Here is a 22596-nt window from a genome sequence, read left to right as displayed (position 1 = left end):
TTAAATCTTTTTAAAAATTTTAAAAAACCGGGAACAGGTAAAAAGAATAAAAACCCGGGGCCCAAATTAAATTTTTAAAAATTTTTAACAAATTTAAAGCACGTTTTAAGGGGGTTTGAAATAAAAAAAGGGATTGGGGGAAAAAAGGGAATTTTTAAAAAGTCAAAAAAAGTGTTTGATTTTCCCACTAAAAAAGGGGCCCCTTTGGGAGTTAAAATTTAAACCCAATTTTCCCTGTTCCCTTAAAAAAAACCCTTTAAACCTTCTCCTAAAGGTACAAAAAAAACTTTTTTTACCGCATTTTGGAATGCTTTCCTTTTTTTCCCCAGCATGGAGAACCCCCCCAATTTTTTCACACCCCCAGCCCCCTTTTGTGGGGGGCCCAGGGGAAATTCGGGTTCCCCCGGGCCCCGTGAAAAAATTTTTTTTCTGGGTTTAACCATTTGGCCCCCCAGTTTGGGCTTTTCGGGAGGAAAAGCTTTTACTTTTTGTGCTTTTGTTTTTGATTAAAGAAAAAACATTTTTCCAGGTGTTTCCCGGGTTTTAATTAATTTTTTTAAAAAGTTTATAATTTTTTTTTTTTAAATTTAAAAACGGGAGCTTTAAAACCCCTTTAAATTTTTACTTTTTTAACATTAAAAAAAACCCCCCCAAAATTTAAACTAAAAAAAGAGGGAATTTTAAATCAAAAAAACTTGGGAATTTTTTTAAACAACCCCAAAAAAACGGGGCCAAAAAAAAAAAGGAAAGGGGTTTAAATTTTCTTTTAATTTTTTTGCTAGATTCTTTTTCAAAATTTTTAAAATCTAAAAAAAGGTTTTAAAAAAATTTTTAAAATTGCTGTTTGATGTAAATGTGGCATATGTATTTCTTAAACAACATAAATATTGGTTAAATTTATGATAGCAGAAAGGATCATTTAATGACAACCTATTCTTATTTAGTAGTTATTTATTGTTTTATTTCTTACTTAAAATTGTACACTGAATACATTTGTTTATTATATACTTACAAATGAAATATTGAGAAAATATTGATGAAATAAAATGTGTATTTTCATTTTCCGTATTTTTCACTGTAAAAATTTATTTTTTCACTGCAGTGAAACATATTTTCCGTATTTTCACTGGTGTCTTGCCGGACTACTTTCTTTTAAATTCTGCCTGTACACAAAATTTTTAAGGGAAAGTCTTTCAAATTTTAATGTAAAAAAAAAGGGGGAAAAATTTGTTTTAAAATTTAAAAAAAAGGGTAAATTTTTTCTAAAAATTTACTTGGATTTTTTTTTCATTTTTGTGGTTTTTTGGAAAAATTAAAACCATTTTTTTCCACCCCGGGGGGTTTTTTCCCCGCCACTCTTTAAAAAAATATTTTTTTTTTCATACCCCCCGGGTTTTTTAAAAAAAATTTCATGAAATTTATAAAAAAAAAGTTTTAAAAAATATCCTCTTTTTATATTTTAAACATTTCCGTTTTTAAAATTTTTTGGGTTTGGGGAAAACCCCCAATTTCCCCCTTTGAAAGGGGGTTTTTTGGGGGAAATTTTCCCTTTGGGGAAAGGTAGCCCGGGGGGTTTTCCCCAAAGGTGGGGACCAAAAATGAAAAATTTTCCAGTCTGGCGATCTTCTTGTTCGTATTTTACTTTCATATTGCTCACTTCCCTTTGCACCGGGTCATTAAATTTTGTAAGGCCGTCAATATCTAGATGACGACTTAAACCATGTCTAGGTACTGCAGACTCTAAGGACTGAAAAATAAATATATATTATTGTTAAATGTAAAGTTTAAAAAAAACTTCACAAAAAGTTCTCTTGTTTTTTTCTCTTTATCAAACAGAAAAACAAATACTGTATCAAATATATCAAAATAACATTAACAATTATAATGTGGGACATAAAATGATTTATTGAGCCAACGAATAACTGTGGTCAAAATTAGCTACTCAATTAAAATAGACACCATACCAAAAGCAAATCAAAAGTATATTTCTGTTAAGCATTCAAATATGGCAGGAAATTAGTTTTGCTTTCTGGTGACCAGAAAAATATCATTTCCAATATAATTAAATACCTATTAAAGAGACTCAAAGAATATAAAATAAAACTTTATCTAAACTGTGGCTAAAATTTTTAGAAAGTCATTTAGAAATGGTCTTTAATCAATGTTTAATTTAGGAAAAAGAACTTGAATTAATACAGGGACTGTAACAGTATACTAAATATATTCTTACTTTTCCATCACCAGTGCCAGGAGTAGGTGGACATGTTGAATTGCGTGACTGAGGACTAATTGGGGTTGTGTGAAGGGGCGGAGTCATACTCGTATCTACGTTCACCCCTTTTAAAACCTTCCTTTGGGAAAATTCCGAACAAAATTTTTCCCTTGACAAAACCCCATCGCAGATTTAAAGACTAGTTGGAAAAGGGGACGCCTTTTATTGGGAGCAAAAAAAACCTTTTTCAAAACCCCGTGAAAACCGTTAGACCCATTTGGGAAACTAGGCAAAATACTGCAGTGTTTTCTATTGTTCTTTATTAAATTTTATCAAAAAAAGATTTGAAAACGAGCTACTTTAAAAAACTTTCCTTTTTTGTAAATTTGGGAGAGGCAACTAGCGTGTAAATTACATCCCCAAAATTCTTTTAATTCCTCTGTTACTGTGTCCGGGTTGGGAAACTTTCCAGGAAAGGGGACCCTTTACTTTTTCACTTAGGGAATTTCCTTTGTTTTTAATTTTCGTAGCAAAAATTTAAATACTATTTATAGAGTCTTATTATTCCTATTTAATGCATTTATAAATTTGGCATTTTTACAATTGTCGTCTTCATGTACGGAATGTCCGTTAGTTACGGCATTATTTGCACCATTTCCTAGATTATCTGAAATATCTTCACTTTCTGATATCGTCTCAATAGAATTTTCACTACTTTCCTCAGTTGAACTATCAGGACTATAATTTCTATCACATGGATTTTCTGTATGACCATTCATTTCATGAATGCCATTGCCATTTTTCAAGTCATCTTTATCATTGTCTGTCACAGTACTGATTTCTTTAATTTCCTTACTTTCATTATCAGAAAGCAACTCATTTTCAACACCATTTATTCCATTTTCATGATGGTTTTCAGCATTACCATTGGTAACCACACCATTTGCAGTAACATCTTCAGAAGTATCTTCCAATTTTTCAGTTTCACTCTTTCCATTTTTAGCTTCAACCCCTTCACCACTATCTTCCTTATTATCACCATTTTCCACATTATCACCATTTTCCAAACTATCACCATTTACCACCTTGTCATGTTCTTTACTATCAACACCTTCATCATGAAATCCATTTTCAACTATTGAAATTTCACCATTTCCTACTGGACTATCTAAATTTTTCATTGTGATATCACCGTTTTCACTTAAGGACCGATCATTCTCTGAACTTTTAACTGATTCACTAGAACAGCTTGTATCCCCGGACATTGCATCTTTCAACAGTTTCTGAGTCTGTTGTTCACAATGTTCCATTGCAATGTTCGGATCACTTTTTCTCCGACTTAGACTAGAAGTAAGGTCGCTATTCAAAAGCAAGTTTTCGCAAGAGCGTGTTTTCTGTAAGCCCGTCGTTTCTGTACCATCCCCTACAGGACCATTCTGATTGGTTGTTTCTTCGGGACTGGCAAATGACGAGTTGTTGGACAAATAAACTGAAGTCCACAGCCTCAAACTCTGAACATGTGTAGCAGGAAACAGAACCTGGCAACAAATAAATATATACATGTATATATAATAAGTTATATGAAATGTCTACCTAAAATAAACAGTTTTCTTGATTGCAAGGTAGCACAACTAACTTTAAAGTAAATACTTTCAAATATTTTCATCATATACTTAAAAGCAAATTTATTCATTCTTTTACTAAGAAAGAGGCAATAACTCTACAAATACTGAATAAATCAACACGCAAATACCCAGGTGCACAACTACACATGATGACTAACAATCCTGTAAAGTTTCATGACTATAGGTCAAATACTCAAATACTTCTTGAGCTACGTGTAACACAACATGAGAACAGACGGACATACAAGGGTACGAGGGTTGTTCAAAAAGTAATAGGACTGCAGTTCTACTGTTCACATTTTTTAATTTACGTGCTTAATATTACAAAATAATAATATCGGAACATATCCTCTTTATACAGTGAAGAAATCAATAAAATATGTTTAAAAATAACGAGTCTGTGAAAATTTCAAATGACAAGGGGTTCGCGATCCAGCGCACGCTAACAACACAATAAATGACGTTTATGACGTCGTCAAATAAAAAAAAAATTTATCAAGCGTCATCCCTTCTGAAAGAATTCTCCCTAGTGTTCTAGGTATCTAAATCATGTAACTTTGACCAGACCTCATGTGTGGAGATGAAGCGAGAAAGAAAATGACCACATTCTCGTTCCACTCTTCGAAAAAAAAAAGCCCAATAGCCGGCCACTCTCCGCTTTTTCGCGTATTCTTGTATCTTATAGTAATCAATACATATTAAACAGGCATGAACTTATGATGTTAATGAAAAAGCAATTAATACAATTATTTTACACATATCATCATACGTTCTTAAAACAATATGATTATGTAAGTAAAAATAAAAATAGTTATTATATAATCTATAAATAGCTTTGAAATGCCTTTCCCTGATTGGCTAACAAGCAACTTTTTGTAAAAAATAACAGGTCAATATCAGAGTATATTCACTGTTTTTTTTCCTAAAAATAGATTTTCAGAGTATATTCAGAGTTTTTCTTCTAAAAATAGATTTTCTGGAAATCCCTAGAAGACGCGTTGAGACTTTGACGTGACGTCACGCCAAGTTTGTTGTTATTATTCTGGAAAAAAAACGTTGAGTGGGGTGTACATAAGAGTCAAATTAGTTTATTTTAGTTACCGTTTTTTCAATGGCAGATGTGATAAGCCATATAAAAGCTATTTATAAATTATATAATAAAACAGATATGTACTTTTTAGCTGTTGAATATGATGTGATATGTACTAAAAAATTAATATTGACCGCGGCTATCGCCTCGGTCAATATTAATTTTTTCAGTACATATCACATCATATTCAACAGCTAAAAAGTCCATATTTGTATATTATCAACTGAAAAGTATATTTTCCTACTAAGAGCAGCGTATCATTTTTAAAAGAAAATCGGGGAAAAATATTAATTATTACCGTTAATCATTATTACATTAATGTATTGATAACACATATATCTATTAAATAGAATAGAATTTTGTTTATAACAAATCGTTTGGGCAGAACTGAATCAATAGACCCAGTGCAGAAATCAAACATGCCGGGATGTTTACTTTTTCGTGGACTGTTTACCGTCGATCATTTTGTAGCGTTTTTTCATTTGACGTCACTAACGTCCTGTCAATTTCCCGCTATCATTGTCATCCTTTCCAGTTTGTGATCTCGTATGTGCAGTTTTTGAATTGCTTGCGCAAGCTGAGAACGAGTATCCTGATAGCCGATTAATTGTACTATTGTTTATTTTATGTTTTCATATGTATCTGAAGGAGTATCGTTAATTTGTTGGCAAAGTTTAACGATCGCACACATTTTCAGTTTTTTAATGTATGTCAAATTTCTACATTTAACGTTATGACCACTGCTGTTCAAAACTTGATGATTTAGCCATTTCATGTCTGAATGTCGTCAAATTTGGACATAATGTCACTTAAATATAATTAATTGTGTTGGTGGAATAAATTGGGGGAAAAAAGAAAATAAATAATGAATAAAATAAAAGTTCAACTAAGCTTCATTAACTTCTTATGTGCTGCGCCGGGTGCGTGTTACCATGGTTATTCAATAACACAGGGAACACGCGTTAAGCACAATAATTCAATAATTTTATGCTTAAATTGAAGAAAACATTTTTTGATCGTTGTACATATAAAATATTATTAATTGAATTAAATATAAAGGTGCATGACGCTTAGTCCTATTACTTTTTGAACAATCCTCGTAAATCTAAATGCACCCCCCCCCCCCCCCCCCCAAATATTGAGGGCACAAAAATAGGTAATTTGTGGTCAAACTCACCTCATGTTCTGGAGATGGAGCATACAGTTGATTATGGAAGTTTTTATCACTGAGTAGGTTCCAGACTGAGGCAGTAGACTGGTCTAGTTTTAATTCTATACGATCCTGGACTGTGTTACATAGGAATGTTCCAAATAAACAGGAATAGGTATGTTGCACCAATTTCACCTGGAAAACAAAAAAAAAAAAATAATAAAAATCACGAGGTTAGTTTTTTTTTATAACCTTTTTCTCCAGGTTAGTTTTTTTTAAACCATTATCTATGTGAATAAATACTGTCAAGTTTTTCAAATGGAAAGTATGTATCTTATAACAGTAACAGAATTTATATAAAGTACTAAAATACTTGAAATGTTTACTTCAACCTATCCACTGTTTAGCATATATGTATTAATCTAACTTAATATAAGTACTTATTAAGCATTTAATGTCAAAGATTTGTTTGTAACACAATAATAATCGTCCTCCCTTATCTCTCTCCAAAGTACAAACATTAATGCTTACATTTCCTGAATCTTGAAAATATATATTTATAAGTCAGGGTTATTTTGGTGCATGGTTTAAATTTCCAGACAAGAATTAAAAAGCTGTCATGCAGAGGTATATTGTGTCAAATAACGAAGACTCTGGCTTATAAAATGAAGAATTTGAGATAAATTGTAAAGTATCTCATTGTGTACTCCAATATAGCAACTGATGTGACTGCAAAATTTAAACCAGATTAAACAAGATTAAACCTGATCTGTCTGATATTAAGATGTTATCTGGAACTCCGCAAATGTGGGTTTTTCCATGCTAATCCCCTGGTACAAACAAACTTTTACCATTATAGCTTCACTGTGCACTATCGGTTGCAATAGATTAGTCAACCTGTTAATTTTGAAGTTGTAACTATAAAACTTTGCCTGTACCCCCAGATTAGCTGGGAAAACCCCAAATATTCTTAATTCTGGAGTAAGTCTAACTATTGTGTAATATAATCCATTGTCAGAGCAATAACAAGAGGGCCATGATGGCCCTGAAGTCGCTCACCTGTATATAGGCCCCTGGAGCGGGGCCAGTTTAAACCCCAGGGCTTTTATTTGAACAAACTTGGTAGACACCCATTAGAAGATGTTTCATGCTAAACATCTAAGGTCTAGCTGGTCAAGTTTTTTCTTTACACATATAGTTAAAAACAATGACACACCTGGGGCAGGGGCAGTTTTGACCCAAGGGCTTTTATTTAATTATTTATTTAATCTTTGTAGACACTTACTAGAAAATGTTTCATGCTTAATATCTAAACTCTAGCTATTCAGGTTTTTTCAAAGAAGATTTTTAAGTTTTTGCTATACACATATAAGGAAAATCAATGTCCCCCGGGGCGGGGTCAATTTTGACCCCAGGGCTTTTATTTGAACAAACTTGGTAGACACCCATTAGAAGATGTTTCATGCTAAATATCTTAGCTCTAGCTCTTTGGGTTCTTTAAAAGAAGATTTTTAAAGTTTTTACTATATGCATATAGGGAAAATCAATGACCCCCTGGGGCGGGGCCAATTTTGACCCCAGGGCTTTTATTTGAACAAACTTGGTAGACACTCACTAGAAGATGCTTCGTGCTTAATATCTTAGCTCTAGCTCTTTGGGTTCTTTAAAAGAAGATTTTTAAAGTTTTTACTATATGCATATAGGGAAAATCAATGACCCCCTGGGGCGGGGCCAATTTTGACCCCAGAGCTTTTATTTGAACAAACTTGGTAGACACTCACTAGAAGATGTTTCATACCAAATATCTAAGCTCTAGCTCTTGGGTTTTTTTAGAAAAAGATATTTAAAGTTTTTTCTTTTGGTTGCCATGGCAACCAGAGTTCTGCATGAAATTAAATTCTTTGAACAATTTTCAAAGGTGACCACCAAAGGAACATTCCTGTGAAGTTTGGATGAAATTGGCTTAGTGGTTTATGAGGAGATGTCATTTAAAGTAAAAGTTTACGGACGACGGACAGGCTACGGACGGACGCCGGACGAAAAGCGATCACAAAAGCTCACCCTGTCACTTTGTGACAGGTGAGCTAAAAAGTAAGTAAAAAGTACTCACTAGAAATGCTTCAGTGAACTCAAACTGGCAAGGAAATTGCACAAGAAGTTGATAGACACATTCCAGCCATTGTAAGAACACTGGACATCTCTCATTAGGGTCCTCACAGTGAAGACCGTTACCACAGCGATCAGCAAACTTGTGGCCAAAGTGTAGCCATTCTCTTTCAACCAATACTTGGAATCCCTGTATGAAAGTTTCAAATGATGTATTAATTTACAAGTAAAGTACAAATGAGTTATTAAGAAATTTTTTTTTAAATCAGACTTCCCTTGGTTGGAACCCTGCTATGAGCGGTCTTTAATCGTTACATGTGACGAAGCAATATGACATTCTCCTGCATGGTCAGAGGTTATACTTATAAGTTTATTTGGTGTTTTCTACAAAACATACATATAAGGTGTAACAAAACAGACATTACAAATATGATCTAATCAATTTAAATGCTATGACCTTTAACATTATCATCTTATCACAAAAAGTTACAATGCTAAAAATAACTATAATTTCATGTCAGGAAAGCTAAATTACCTCTACAGTGCGGTAATATGGATCTAACATCAGCTCTGCAAGGGAGATAATCTGAGGTGTCCTATCCCAACCATCAGAACAATGCACTAAGACTGGTCTCCCTTCCTTTTCATTAACATTCACCACCAGGCTTGCAACCTTCAGGAGACTGGCTAAATTATGCAGCCATTTTGTGTTTTCCAGTCCTGACAGCCAGCTGGAAATGAATAGAGACCAAGGAGGTTAAACAACAGAAAAATATTAACATCCAGGACAGTTGTAATAAAAAATATTTCCAGTTTGCAAATCAGGAGCTCTTTCAATGGTCTGTGCATCATTTCAGTCACAAGTGGGCACCCAAGTAGAACCACCAACCTTCCGTCAGCTTGTTTTTATCATAGCTACAGCCCACTTGTAGTCAATGGATTCATTGGGAGCAGTGGCCTAGTGGTTAAGGTGTCTGCCTCTCAACCCAGAGATCATGATTTCAAGTTCTACTCGGGTCAAGACTATGTTTTTTCATATGACACCAGTACTGGTTGGTTCCAGGAAGAGGACTTGAAAGTAATTAGTGTAAGTTGCAAGATCTTGTTTCGCAATCAAGCTTAAATAAATATGCTAAATCCAATGGATTCTTTGGACATTTTTAAAAAGCTATGACTCAAATATCATACACACTAGAATTTTTAAACAAATTATAAGGAATTGGCAAATAATGATCTTAGTCATATACAAAGGCCTTTGATTACATACTTTTTGAGAAATCTAAATATTACATAAAATTTTCATTAACATATACTGCTTAAAAATTGAAAAAAAAAATCTTTGTTAACTTCTATGACTCATCCCGGATATCTGAGAAAAGGAAATCAGATACGGTAAACAAGCTTTTACATAATCTTCTAAGCTTAAATCACTGCAGAGTTCTTTTTGCTTCAACTAAACACAGAAGATTTCAATAAAACATCTTACCTAGCCTGGTCAACAGCAGAATTACAATGACTTCTCAGGGTAAAAAAACTTTTCCGTACAGCATGGATATTGGCGAGGTTCATAAACTGTACCTCACAACTTTGGTAATATTCTGAAATAGAGCACATTCACAAATCAATAGAGCACAATCATAATAGAGCACAATTGTAAAATAGCCCAATCATAAAAGAGCACAATCATCATAGAACACAATCACAATAGAGCACAATCATAATAGAGCACAATCATAATACATGTAATAGAGCACATTTTAAATAGAGCACAATCTTAATAGAGCACAATCATATAGAGTTGTAGATCACAATCATAATAGAACACCAGTGTACAATACAAGTAGAGCAGAATCATAAAAGAGCACTACAGCCCAATCATAACAGAGCCCTAATCATAATACACTCATAATAAATCACAACCATAATAGAGCACAATCATAAAAGAGCTCAATCATTGTCAATCATAATATTAACATCCAGTGAAGATATTCTACAAAAACTGTATCATTTATAACCTACATTTCCTATATCTTAATCCACATGTGTAATAGACAGTAAGACTTAACCTGTTTCACTTTTTATTGTAGATTCTTTGGATTTTAGTTGTTAATAGTTTTAACTTTTTCAGCAGCTGTAAAAAAATTGCCAAATACTTCACCTCAGTGTTCTTATAAATCTTTATTTTTTTTATTTTATGAACAATTTTGGTTCCAATACTTATATTTATTGTGGATTGAAAACAGGTTTTTTTCATTACTACAAAGCAAGAAAGATATTGCAATTTCTATTACATGTATCTCTAATGAACAGACTCAAGGAAACAGTCAGTGACTTACAACAACAGTTGACTCTAGGTACATGTATCTGCAATTTTAACAGACTGGGCATTTTACTTCGAGATAAATTAAATTTGATTTACTAGGAGCTGCTTCAATGTCATGCTTTGATGTATATGCCTGATTGAATGTCCAAAGTTATTAAGTTTACTCATATATTATAAAGGGCCTCCTGTATGTTTATCATTTATCAATAATTAACCAGAATAATGATCAGAATAAACATCTAACACACGTTCATAACAAGTACTCCGGAAAAACAATGTCGCTAATTTCAGGAAGATTAACCTAATACTTCTTTAATTCAATGTTTAATCAAGACATGTTCAACAATTAATTTACTTAACTAATAATTTCACTGTCATGACTTACATCACAAATACCAACTTCAAAAATTATTATCCGTTACTGTTATTGCATAATTACTATCAACTTAGAGACGGAAATCAAATAATGCTGACACATGCAAAAAAACAACAATTCTAACCGCATGCTGACAAAAGAGGTAATTAGCATGAATATTCAAGGACATGACATAATTCCACGATTCCAACAGTTAAAGGAATTCTGATTACAGATGACCGACTTTTTAATTTCCTCATTTGAATTGAGAAAAAAATCTCTAATCTCTTAATTCCTTGAAAGAGCATAACCAGATTTTGAGTTGCTAGTAGCAACTAGTCAATAACAAGGCAAGCAAAACAGTAAATCATTTCAGTATTCCAAGATGTTTACAATGTTAGCAGGGATTTTTAATGCCATATTTTCCCATCAATTTATCATGTTAACATATTAGTATTGTGAACAAAAACATTTAAAAAATTTGACATTTTATCTGTGTAATTTGAATACGGTACATGTGGTAGACTTCTATTTGTTGGCGCAGTTTCCACATAATTTGTCAAATGGACTTGACCTGTTTGAAATTTGGGACTGCTCATCGTCATTTTCAGGGACATCAGCTAAAACCAATTAATCCTTTCACTGCTTAATGGCATACTTTGAAAGTGGAGCAGTCGATTGTTAGCATAAGAAAAGAGAATAAAAGCATCCAACAGTTCAGTCCCTTGTCATATTGCATGCATTAATAGGCTGGCCTAGCTCTAGACTGGTGGCACAGACTAATCATATTTTGTTGTTTGATTGAAAAGGTAGTGTAAAGACAGACTTTATTGTCAGACTTCACAAACTTACTACTAAGCCTTGATCTAACCTTATTGAAAGTCTTTATCAAACTTTCTATCACAATCTAAGTTAAAACTTTCACCTAAAGATCTGGAAAAGGGTGATCCTTCAGAAGCATTAATCACAACATAATTACTTGATAACTGCAGGCTCGGTTTGATTGAGTCTGTACACCTAACAAGAGGGCCATGATGGCCCTGAGGTCGCTCACCTGTATATAGGCCCCCAACCCCCACCCACCCCCCAACGTTGCAGGGCCAATTTAACCCAAGGGCTTTAATTTGCACAAACTCGGTAGACACCCATAAGAAGATGTTTCATGCTAAACATCTAAGCTCTAGCTCATTGGGCTTTTTGAAAGAAGATTTTTTTAAAGTTTTTACTATACACATATAGTTAAAAACAATGACACCCCTGGGGCCGGACCAGTTTTGACCCAGGGCTTTTATTTGAACAAACTTTGTAGACACTTACTAGAAGATGTTTCATGCTTAATATCTAAACTCTAGCTATTTGGGTTTTTTCAAAGAAGATTTTTAAGTTTTTGCTATACACATATAAAGAAAATCAATGACCCCCGAGACGGGGCCAATTTTGACCCCAGGTCTTTTATTTGAACAAACTTTGTAGACACTCACTAAAAGATTCATGCTTAATATCTTAACTCTAGCTGTTTGGGTTTTTTCAAAGAAGATTTTTTAAGTTTTTGCTATACACATATAAGGAAAATCAATGACCCCCGGGGCGGTGCCAATTTTGACCCCAGGGCTTTTATTTGAACAAACTTGGTAGACACCCATTAGAAGATGTTTGATGCTAAATATCTTAGCCATAGCTCTTTGAGTTCTTTAAAAGAAGATTTTTTAAGTTTTTACTATAATGCATATAGGGAAAATCAATGATCCCCCGGGGCGGGCCCAATTTTGACCCCAGGGCTTTTATTTGAACAAACTTGGTAGACAATTATTAGAACATGTTTCATGCTAAATATCTTAGCTTAAACTCTTTTGGTTCTTTAAAAGAAGATTTTTTAAGTTTTTACTATATGCATATAGGGAAAATCAATGACCCCCTGGTGTGGGGCCAATTTTGACCCCAGGGCTTTTATTTGAACAAACTTGGTAGACACCTATTAGAACATGTTTGATGCTCAATATCTTAGCCATAGCTCTTTGAGTTCTTTAAAAGAAGATTTTTTAAGTTTTTACTATATGTATATAGGGAAAATCAATGACCCCCCGGGGCGGGCCAATTTTGACCAAAGGGCTTTTATTTGAACAAACTTGGTAAACACCTATTAGAACATGTTTGATGCTAAATATCTTAGCTTTAAATCTTTTGGTTCTTTAAAAGAAGATTTTTTAAGTTTTTACTATATGCATATTAGGAAAATCAATGACCCCACCAGGGCGGGCCAATTTAGACCCTAGGGCTTTTATTTGAACAAACTTGGTAGACAGCTATTAGAACATGTTTGATGCTAAATATCTTAGCCATAGCTCTTTGGGTTCTTTAAAAGAAGATTTTTTACGTTTTTACTATATGCATATAGGGAAAATCAATGACCCCCCGGGGCAATCCCAATTTTGACCCCAGGGCTTTTATTTGAACAAACTTGGTAGACACCCATTAGAACATGTTTCATGCTAAATATCTTAGCTGTAGCTCTTTTGGTTCTTTAAAAGAAGATTTTTTAAGTTTTTACTATAAGTATATAGGGAAAATCAATGACCCCCCGGGGCGGGGCCAATTTTGACCCCAGGGCTTTTATTTGAACAAACTTGGTAGACACTCTCTAGAAGATGTTTCGTGCCAAATATCTAAGCTCTAGCTCTTACGGTTTTTTAAAAGAAGATATTTAAAGTTTTTTCTTTCGGTTGCCATGGCAACCAGAGTTCTGCATGGAATTAAATTCTTTGAACAATCTTTAAAGGTGACCACCAAAGGAACATTCCTGTGAAGTTTGGATGAAATTGGCTTAATGGTTTATGAGGAGATGTCATTTAAAGTAAAAGTTTACAGACGGCCGGACGCCGGACGAAAAGCGATCACAAAAGCTCACCCTGTCACTTTGTGACAGGTAAGCTAATAAAAATCTGGAGAAAGAGTGATCCCTCCAAAGCAATGAGTCAGTACACCTAATAAGACTGATCACATGTCCGGAGTCTATTCACCGTCCTTTTGTCTGCATGGTAATGATGACTTAAATTGTATGCAGATCTCCATGAATTTACTAAACCATACCTGGACATTCCATTCCTCCTCCTTTGGCTCTATTAGCAAATGCAGCACTGTATGATCTACAATCTATTATCAACATTTTCTTTGGCTCCTCACTCTCCTCGGAATCCATTGTTGATGAGTCTGAAAGTACATTAAGATTTCTTAATTATAATAACTTTTACAATTATCATTTAATTAAAGCTAAACTACTATTATCATTCAAGATAATTATTCTAATTAAAGTCCGATTTGTAGAATAAAGCCTTATAAAGCCTCCGTGGCAAATAGGAATATCTGTCAATCTCTGAAACTCTATTACAGGAAAGGAAGCTGGTTCACATGTCAAGTGAAGAAGTGCTGGAGACACTTGATGGCCAAATAACTGTAGTTTTACTGTTGAACATACTCTTGTTACCATTGCAGACCAAGTTCAGCTGGTACATCAGTGCTATCTGATCAAGGTCTGCACTATTTGCTATTCAGTTAATATATATTTCGAAATTTTCCATGAAAAAGATATAATTGAGCCGCGTCACACGACAAAACCAACATAATGCGTTTGCGACCAGCATAGATCCAGACCAGCCTGCGCATCCGCAAAGTCTGATCAGGATCCATGCTGTTCGCTTACAAACTCTATAACAAGTAGATTAACTGATAGTGAACAGCATGGATCCTGATCAGACTGCACGGGTGCGCAGGCTGGTCTGGATCCATGCTGGTTGCAAACCCATTATGTTGATTTTGTCGTGACGCGGCTCATTTGTTTGGTCCAAAAGCTGCATTTGAAATATGATTAAGATAGTTTGTGTGGTAAAATTGAATTTTTCTATTGAAATAGTTACAGCCTTATTTAAAGCAAACATATCAGGTCAGTAAACAGTTAAAATACATGGCTTAAAGCCAAATCATTCATCATTGTAACCCCTAGTCAATGAATTCAAACAAGTTGGCAATTTTACAACTTTTAGTATAGCTGACAGTTTGTCATCTTAGATGAAATTCATTGCAGAAGTCTTCAAAGTAACAGATCTATCTGTTACACAGGCAAAACTAATGTAATTAACCCAACAACATCACCCTGTATTTATGTTATAAACTCATCCTGCTTTGTATTTGGAATATCCCATTACTAATTTTGGGGATTTCAACATTGAAACAGTACAACTTTTTTTTATCTGCCAACCAACATTAATAAGCTGGTTTCAAAAATACTCTACTGGAATAGATTATAAGACATTATTGCCCAAAGTATTCAACAGTTGAAAGGTAAAAAAAATTTCTACATGTATATGAATTTTGCTAAAGTATTATATCCCATTACTAATATTAGGGATCTCAGCATTGAAACACTATAACATTTTTTTTAATCTGGCAGTAATTAGTCTAAACTCCACTATTTTCTAATGGTATAGATGAAAGGATTTCAAAGAGTTGAAAGGTAAAAATTGTTTCCCTCATTTTTTCTGAATGTTTATAACATGTCATATCTCATGATTTATTGCATTGAATAAATGTCATAGACAAAGTTTTAATTTTACATAAATTTATTTAACTATTTTTCTTAATTTTATTGTTTCTTCTCCATAAAAATGACAAAGATGAGAAATTGTTGTCCCAAAACATAAACTAATACATTGTACTCTTTTTACAAACAATGCATTAATTATATTATATATATGTACTTAGTTGAAGAAACAGATTAGACATTTATTTTTTAACTTCTTATTTACTTTAATCAACTTCTGTGTTCTTTACACAACATTTGTGTGAAGTAAAAACTGAGTTTATATACAGAATCAATTTGGGAACCATTATAACATGGTTTCTGGTTAAATTTTCAATTTAAATGAAACATTTCTCTTATAAAATTACAGACTAGAGAAACATTAAATTTTAAGTACATTAAAGCAAGCCAGTTGTTAAAGCATCTTTCTCACAGATATGGCAAAAATAAGAAAATCTGCTTGAAGTTTAGTAGAAAATATTGATTAGTGACACATAGCATTGGTTTCACATCATACCAGATAACAAAACAATGATTTACTTCAAGAAACATGTTGGTATCCAAGTGGCACCACCAACAGTTCAGCCAGCTTAATGACACTGTTAGACCATGACCCCATCTGACATTAAAGACACTTCTTTAAATGAGCCACGCCATGACAAAACCAACATAATGCTTTTGCGACCAGCATGGATCAAGACCAGCCTGCGCATCTGCACAGTCTATTCAGGATCCATGCTGTTTGCTATCCGTTTCACTACTTGTTATATGGTTTGTAAGCAAACAGCATGGATCCTGATCAGACTGCGCGGATGCGCAGGCTGGTCTGGATCCATGCTGGTCGCAAAAGCATTATGTTGGTTTTGTCATGGATCGGTACATTAATCATCTCAAATGTTTACCTCGAGTTACATTTCACACTAAGCACACATATATAATGATATGTAGACACTTTCAGACAAAACTGTATACAGATTCAGATTCCATTTTAACCTCTAGAGTATGCCTTCATTTATATATACATATCTCACCGACTTCTCTCTACCAATCTGTTCTCTCTGGGTCTATGTATTGATTTGTATTGATAAAGCATCAAATGTAAGTATCAAAAACATCTAAGTATTGATTGGGTAGTGATAACTTATCACACATAAGTTTTTCAATGCAACAATAAAATAATATTTCTGATGTTGTCACTGCATCATGCCTAGTGTCTGATTTTCACTCAGATTGAAATCCACGCCAGGAATTAAAACTATACAGGCTATGATGAATTGCAAACTGATCTTGAAACTTAAGTTTTATAATCTTACATCAAGAAAGCTCAACTGTTTATCCCATGAAAGATATATAGGAATCTAACATAAGACATCACTTCATACAGACTTGTATTAAATAAGTCTGTGAAAGATTATAGAACTAGCCGGGCGCAAACTATGTAGATCTAACTATCCTGGGACCAATTTCAATGCACTGTAAGTCTATATGTAATGAAAACAAACACAAGATTGTTTCCACTTCTTCATCAAATACTGCATTTAACAGGCATTTCTCTAATATGACGTTTTGTAATTCAATTAATGTGTTATAAAAATACAACAAAACATTACCATCTGAACTGAGATCAGACCCACTACCATCTTCCCTAATGGACTGTTTATTCTTTGAGCCAGGATTCATTGAACATGCTACAGGAATGGAATTCAATAAGTTCTCATCATCAGTGTTCCGCCATCCAAAGAAACCCATTTCCGGTTGACTGCACCGGACCAATACTGCACCATTTCTGTTGTTTCTGTAATACAAAAATATAACATCTTCAAACTAAAATTCAAATTATATTTTTTTAATATTTGTTCTCCACCTTACTACTATTATTTCTGTCAAATTTACAGCTTTAATATTGTTCTTTCAGTCAGATATCAAATAAAATATAAACCTATGCATTTTTCAGTCGGTTGCATTTTTTTGACATAAATAACTTATCTTTTATTTCATAAATTACTACCAATCAAAGGCCTACACAGTTTTTATTCAGAGGCACATATATGCCTCAACTTGCCTGGAAGAAACTATAGTACGCATGGTAAGAGATTGTAAGGTCAGCAGAATTCAAATCACTTTTGATTAAAGAAAATTGTCCAACAAACTGTAGGCCCTAAAATTGACAGCACTGACAAAAATTCATGTGTTAACAAGTTAGTCAGTACTTGAAGATAAACAGCTAAGTACTGGTTTAGAATTGGAAAAAACAGAATAACTAGGTAACTGCTAACCAATAAAATACCTCAACAAATTAACACTTAAACTAAACAAATTAAAATCTCATTAAAATTTACAACACTCATAAAATACATGCACATAAAATTTCTTCCTTCTACTTTGTATATTTCCTAAATTACCACTTATTGGAAGATATTACAAGAATTTCTAAGATACAACAATATTAACAAATATTTTAAGCTTAACTCAAACACAAGGCAATAATTCAGTAAATTCACTAATACAATAATAATAATTATCAAGATACAAAATGCTGACAGCAAAAGCATGATTATAATGGCAGTTTCATTACTAGGTCGATTTTCTATAAGTTTTTCATCTTTTAAAATAATGCTGTTACAAATATAATGTGCATTGACATTTTTGAAAACACCGAGGGGAAGTAAATAACCATTATTATAAACTAAACGCTGTTATTCATGACATTGTTCCGATAGGAAGAAACTTGAGTTGATACCTATTGCAATGACAATTCTACCCAAGAGACTGATTCTAAATTAACAAAACAGACCATACTTCAGTTCTAAATCAATGCAAATGTAATTACAGAATAATTAGTTTTGAATCATTCTCTCATATTTCCTTACAACATTATTACATAGTCAGTGACAAATGACACATGCCAGTTTAAACATTAAACATTACCTCCAAACCACTGATGGAAATCGTTGAAGAGCTCGGAATCCTGCAACTTTCTTCAAGTTCTCGTCAGAGATATCATGGGGTACAATATGCTCACATGGGTATGATGAACATAACCTGAAAAGGCAACACAGTTTTTTTATTCATACATAAAATTTATCGAGGGTTGACCACAAAACTGTTGTAAGTCCTTCTTTATTTCATATGAGTTACTGCAGTCTTGTGATCAACCCTTTTATTAATATAATTTTTGCTCTGAAGAAAAAGCAAATCTGTATTAAATAATGTTTTTCTGTGTTAAATAATGTTTTAACAATAGATTAGAGTTTGTGAGATACTTATGAAATGAAGGAAAGTGTAATAATTTTTGATAAATGTAGAATAATGTACTAGTAAACAAAGTTGTACCTTGTCGAAATCAATTAATGACAACAAAAAGCAAAACATGTTCAGCTATATATGGTTAATGAGTACCATATCAGAATGCTGTAACGAAATATCAAACATAGAAAAGCTTTTTATGAAATAAAAAAATAACAATTTTTTTACTTAAAGTGACTTAATTCACCTTTAAATGATTACAAAGACTCTTCAGCTTGAAATTTCACCGATACACATCTTGAAAATGTCTTAGACCTAACCTTGCTGAATTTGTACAATGGACTTGTTTCATTCTAAATTTAGAACTCATAAATAACTAAATTTTTCATCCTGATATCCCAAAAGTTAATAATGGACTCAGTCCCAAAATGGAGGTAATTAAGATAATGGACAAGTCCATTTAAGAAATTCAGCAGATTAAACCTATACTAATGATACAACAGTTATTACCCAAATGTTTTATTTATGTCTGTATATCTCCAGGCAGAACTCAGGTCAAACTTCATTCTCTCAATTTCTTTGGTAAAATTATACACCTTTGCTACTCCTGAAAATACATAAAGAATTTTACAAGTGATTAGAATTTATTCTTCAATATGGAATGATTGTCTTTTCTTTTGGTCTAAAGTGGTGGGGCCATACAAGGACTAAGGTGTAATGCAAGCCCTCCATGCATCAACGTTAGCAAGAATAGGCATCTGTGAAGGACAAATGACCGAATTCCACAAGGTGGCTGGATAATGATCCAGAGGTATATTATAGAGTTTACTATGGCACTTAATCAATGTAACAGTAAGTGAATTGTTTGTTTGTTTAATTTGGTTTTACATCACTCAGACAAATTATAGGTCATATGGCGCCGTTCCAGCTTTACTGGTGGAGGAAGACCTCAGGTGCCCTTCCGTGCATTATTTCAGGCACGAATGGGCACCTGAGCTAAGAAGCACCGACAATCCGTAAGCTAGTTGGATAGCATCCTCACATTAAGGAATCAAAAGTCCCTGTCGGGATTCGGACCCACAGCAGTGAGGGGCAAGTGGTGTGAGTGAATTTAAAGTTTTTCAAAGTTAAAGTGGCACTATTTGCAGCTCTCACAGAGTGACTGAATGCTATAGGGATTGCAGTCTGATATTAATTTCTTTTTGTTAGTTACATTGACTATATAATAATATATCTAAAAGATTCAATTTCTACATTCTGTAAAGTCAAACATAAACCTTTCACTATTAAAACTAAGATTCAACTACTTCCAAAATGATATGATGTAAGCCGGAAGGAAATAAGTGTTTTATCAAGTAGCCATGATATATTTACAGCAATGTTTTCTTTCCACATTTTAACTCATTGTTTACATACTGACCTATAGTTTACAGACATATGTTGGGAGATTATAATAAATTCAGCTCTGTAATGACTGAGACCACATATTGAGACAAACGAGGTTACATAGAGGATAAGTGAGGTTACTATGAGGTAATAAGGTCAATACAGGACATTCCTATACATTATTGTTTCTTTTATGTATTCTTATATATATATTTACTAAGTAAACCTTTGTAAAACCTCTATAGACCCATTATGTTTGACTCTACAATAATCCATTTTTCCAAATTAAAGCTAACAAAGAAAGAAAGAAAAAATATTTTGATATAAATCCATATTTTCTCGCAGTTAACCTTTAACCAGCCACGGTATATAGTGGGAATGTCATGATTGCAATTCAAAGTTGATAAATTGATAGATAAAATTGTTCAATATGTGGATTTTAAACATTATTGGAAATAAAATTATGTTTAAGTCAAGATTGTGCAAGCTACAGTCAAAGTGGATTCTATATAATTATTGGTGGCACTATAATTGCTGCTCGTGCTTAAACAGTTCATTATTTACCGTATAACATAAAGCTGCCAATGGAAACTAAAATTAGGAAGTCCATCTAGAAGAGTATTACTAATATTAATAATTTCAATGTTTTTAGTAATATAAGGGAATCCGGATTATTCATTCAAGAATAACCATAATTCCATTTCTTTGATGTAAAAACACCAATACTTTTTACAGGACTTAAAATGTTTTAATGTTGAATATGTCTTAAGCCGATGCTAGGGGGTGTGGCCATGCAGTAACTTGCACTTTCCAGTATTTCCATGAACATGCTCGATTAAACAAGCCTGCAACATTTTCAAATTTGTTGCATTGGACTTTCTTTAGGGATTCTGTTTTTAGTATTTAAATTTCATCCAACAGTAATTATATTAGTGAAGAGTAAAGAGCTTTTAGGATTTAACTTGTAACCACTGAATATGTAACCAGACAGTGTTATCAGAAATGGACCATGCAACTATTACTATTCTAGAGTAATGGATATTATAAAAGGTCAATATATAGTTTATTTAAAAGCAATACCACATTATGTATCATAAACAGATTGAAATTCTTTACGTATTTGTAATAAAGAAACATGCTAATGAACTCATAAATCAACTTGGTGACTGAAACCTAAACTTAGTTAGTTAAGCTACACCTCCAAGTCATATTTCTGACATGTTTATTTTTTCCCCGAACAATGCCACAATACTTACGTCAAAATAATTTTACGCTGTATGCATTACAACCTCAAGGCCATTAACTTTAAATGAATGCGTAAACATACCTAAGAATTGCAATAAATTAGCATTGCATTAAAAAAATTAAAACTTTGTTTTCACATGTTAAAATCCCTTAGCTATGTAGTTTCTTAATCTGATACAAATTGCTAAACAAACAAATTTGTTACTTGAAAAATTGTTCTCACATAACTTAGTTAAAGTATGCAATATAAAGTTTGGTTACCCTTCTAAATGACCTTTAACAATAATTGCACCAATTTTCTTCTTCTCATGGGTTTACAAATTGTACTTAAAAAAATCTTAAGGTATATAAAATTGCTTTACAAGTCTTATAAATACATTAGCCCCTTATAAATTTTACATCCGAGCTGAGCAAATAATGATATAAAAAGACCAAAAATATGCATCAAAACTTGAAATTAGCTATCAAATTGCATAAAAAATTACCTTTAAATTATCATGGCAAAATAAGGATCTGAGTATGAAAATAAACAGTACAATTCATATCTTTAATACACAACAAAAAAGAAAGATGACAGAAACTTGTTGATACTTCTTCTGTTCTATGACACAGTAGCTAAAATAATAGCTGAATGTCAATAATTCAGTAAGTTTTCTACGAACATTAGCATCAATTAACGGATATATCATCGCAGTAAATTAAACTTGTAATTTTCCCCCAGGATATGTCAATCCCACCAACAAAAAGTTATTTTTCAGGAATTCCTGGAAGGAGCAACAAGGAAAGGCAGAAAACGGTCAAAATTGAATACTCAATTAAGTGAAAATGTATAAAATCCGTATCAACAAAAGGTGAACAATTGCTCTATTTTTTATTTTGTCAGGTAGACTCACATTAATGTACCCAATTAAAATATGTGTAACAGACAGGCCTTCATTGAATAATTCAATTTGACATGTTCATTCAATAAAAGTTTAAAGGAGTTCAATACAGAACTGGGTAAAATCAGAATTGACACTAATCAATGCAGACTACAAAAATAGGACAACAGGAAGCTTGGCTACATATGCCCCTAAAAATTACATATTGAACATTTACGTAAATATGATGTAATTAACTGGAATGACAAGCAGTTGTTTATAATCTAACTCGGTCATATACAGATAACATGTACTCACGATAAAGATAATTATATACTTTAGATTACTTCATACTTAAGATAATCATATATCATACCATACTAGTATATATACCATGTTTATATTACATTCTTTAATTATATTCA

At 32.9% G+C, this 22596-nt stretch overlaps 1 protein-coding gene across 1 annotated transcript in view; it reads right to left on the bottom strand.

Moving 5' to 3' along the window:
• Window positions 1–2760: 2760 nt before the first annotated feature.
• The window catches only part of LOC132739087 (myotubularin-related protein 3-like), a 43223-nt gene continuing 23387 nt past the window's right edge, over window positions 2761–22596 (bottom strand). Inside the window, exons 5-13 of the mRNA XM_060726738.1 lie at window positions 19191–19287; window positions 18363–18476; window positions 17045–17229; window positions 13949–14068; window positions 9670–9781; window positions 8719–8914; window positions 8188–8373; window positions 6105–6272; window positions 2761–3750 (exon numbers count right to left, since the gene is read on the bottom strand). Of these exons, the coding sequence (XP_060582721.1) occupies window positions 2761–3750; window positions 6105–6272; window positions 8188–8373; window positions 8719–8914; window positions 9670–9781; window positions 13949–14068; window positions 17045–17229; window positions 18363–18476; window positions 19191–19287 (2168 nt within the window). The remainder of the gene's footprint in view (window positions 3751–6104; window positions 6273–8187; window positions 8374–8718; window positions 8915–9669; window positions 9782–13948; window positions 14069–17044; window positions 17230–18362; window positions 18477–19190; window positions 19288–22596) is intronic.

The sequence above is a fragment of the Ruditapes philippinarum genome, unplaced genomic scaffold (genome assembly GCF_026571515.1).
Source record: "Ruditapes philippinarum isolate M1 unplaced genomic scaffold, ASM2657151v2 ctg4073_1_1_1_1, whole genome shotgun sequence".
NCBI lineage: Eukaryota > Metazoa > Mollusca > Bivalvia > Venerida > Veneridae > Ruditapes > Ruditapes philippinarum.
This window is presented reverse-complemented; position numbering and strand designations above follow the sequence as displayed.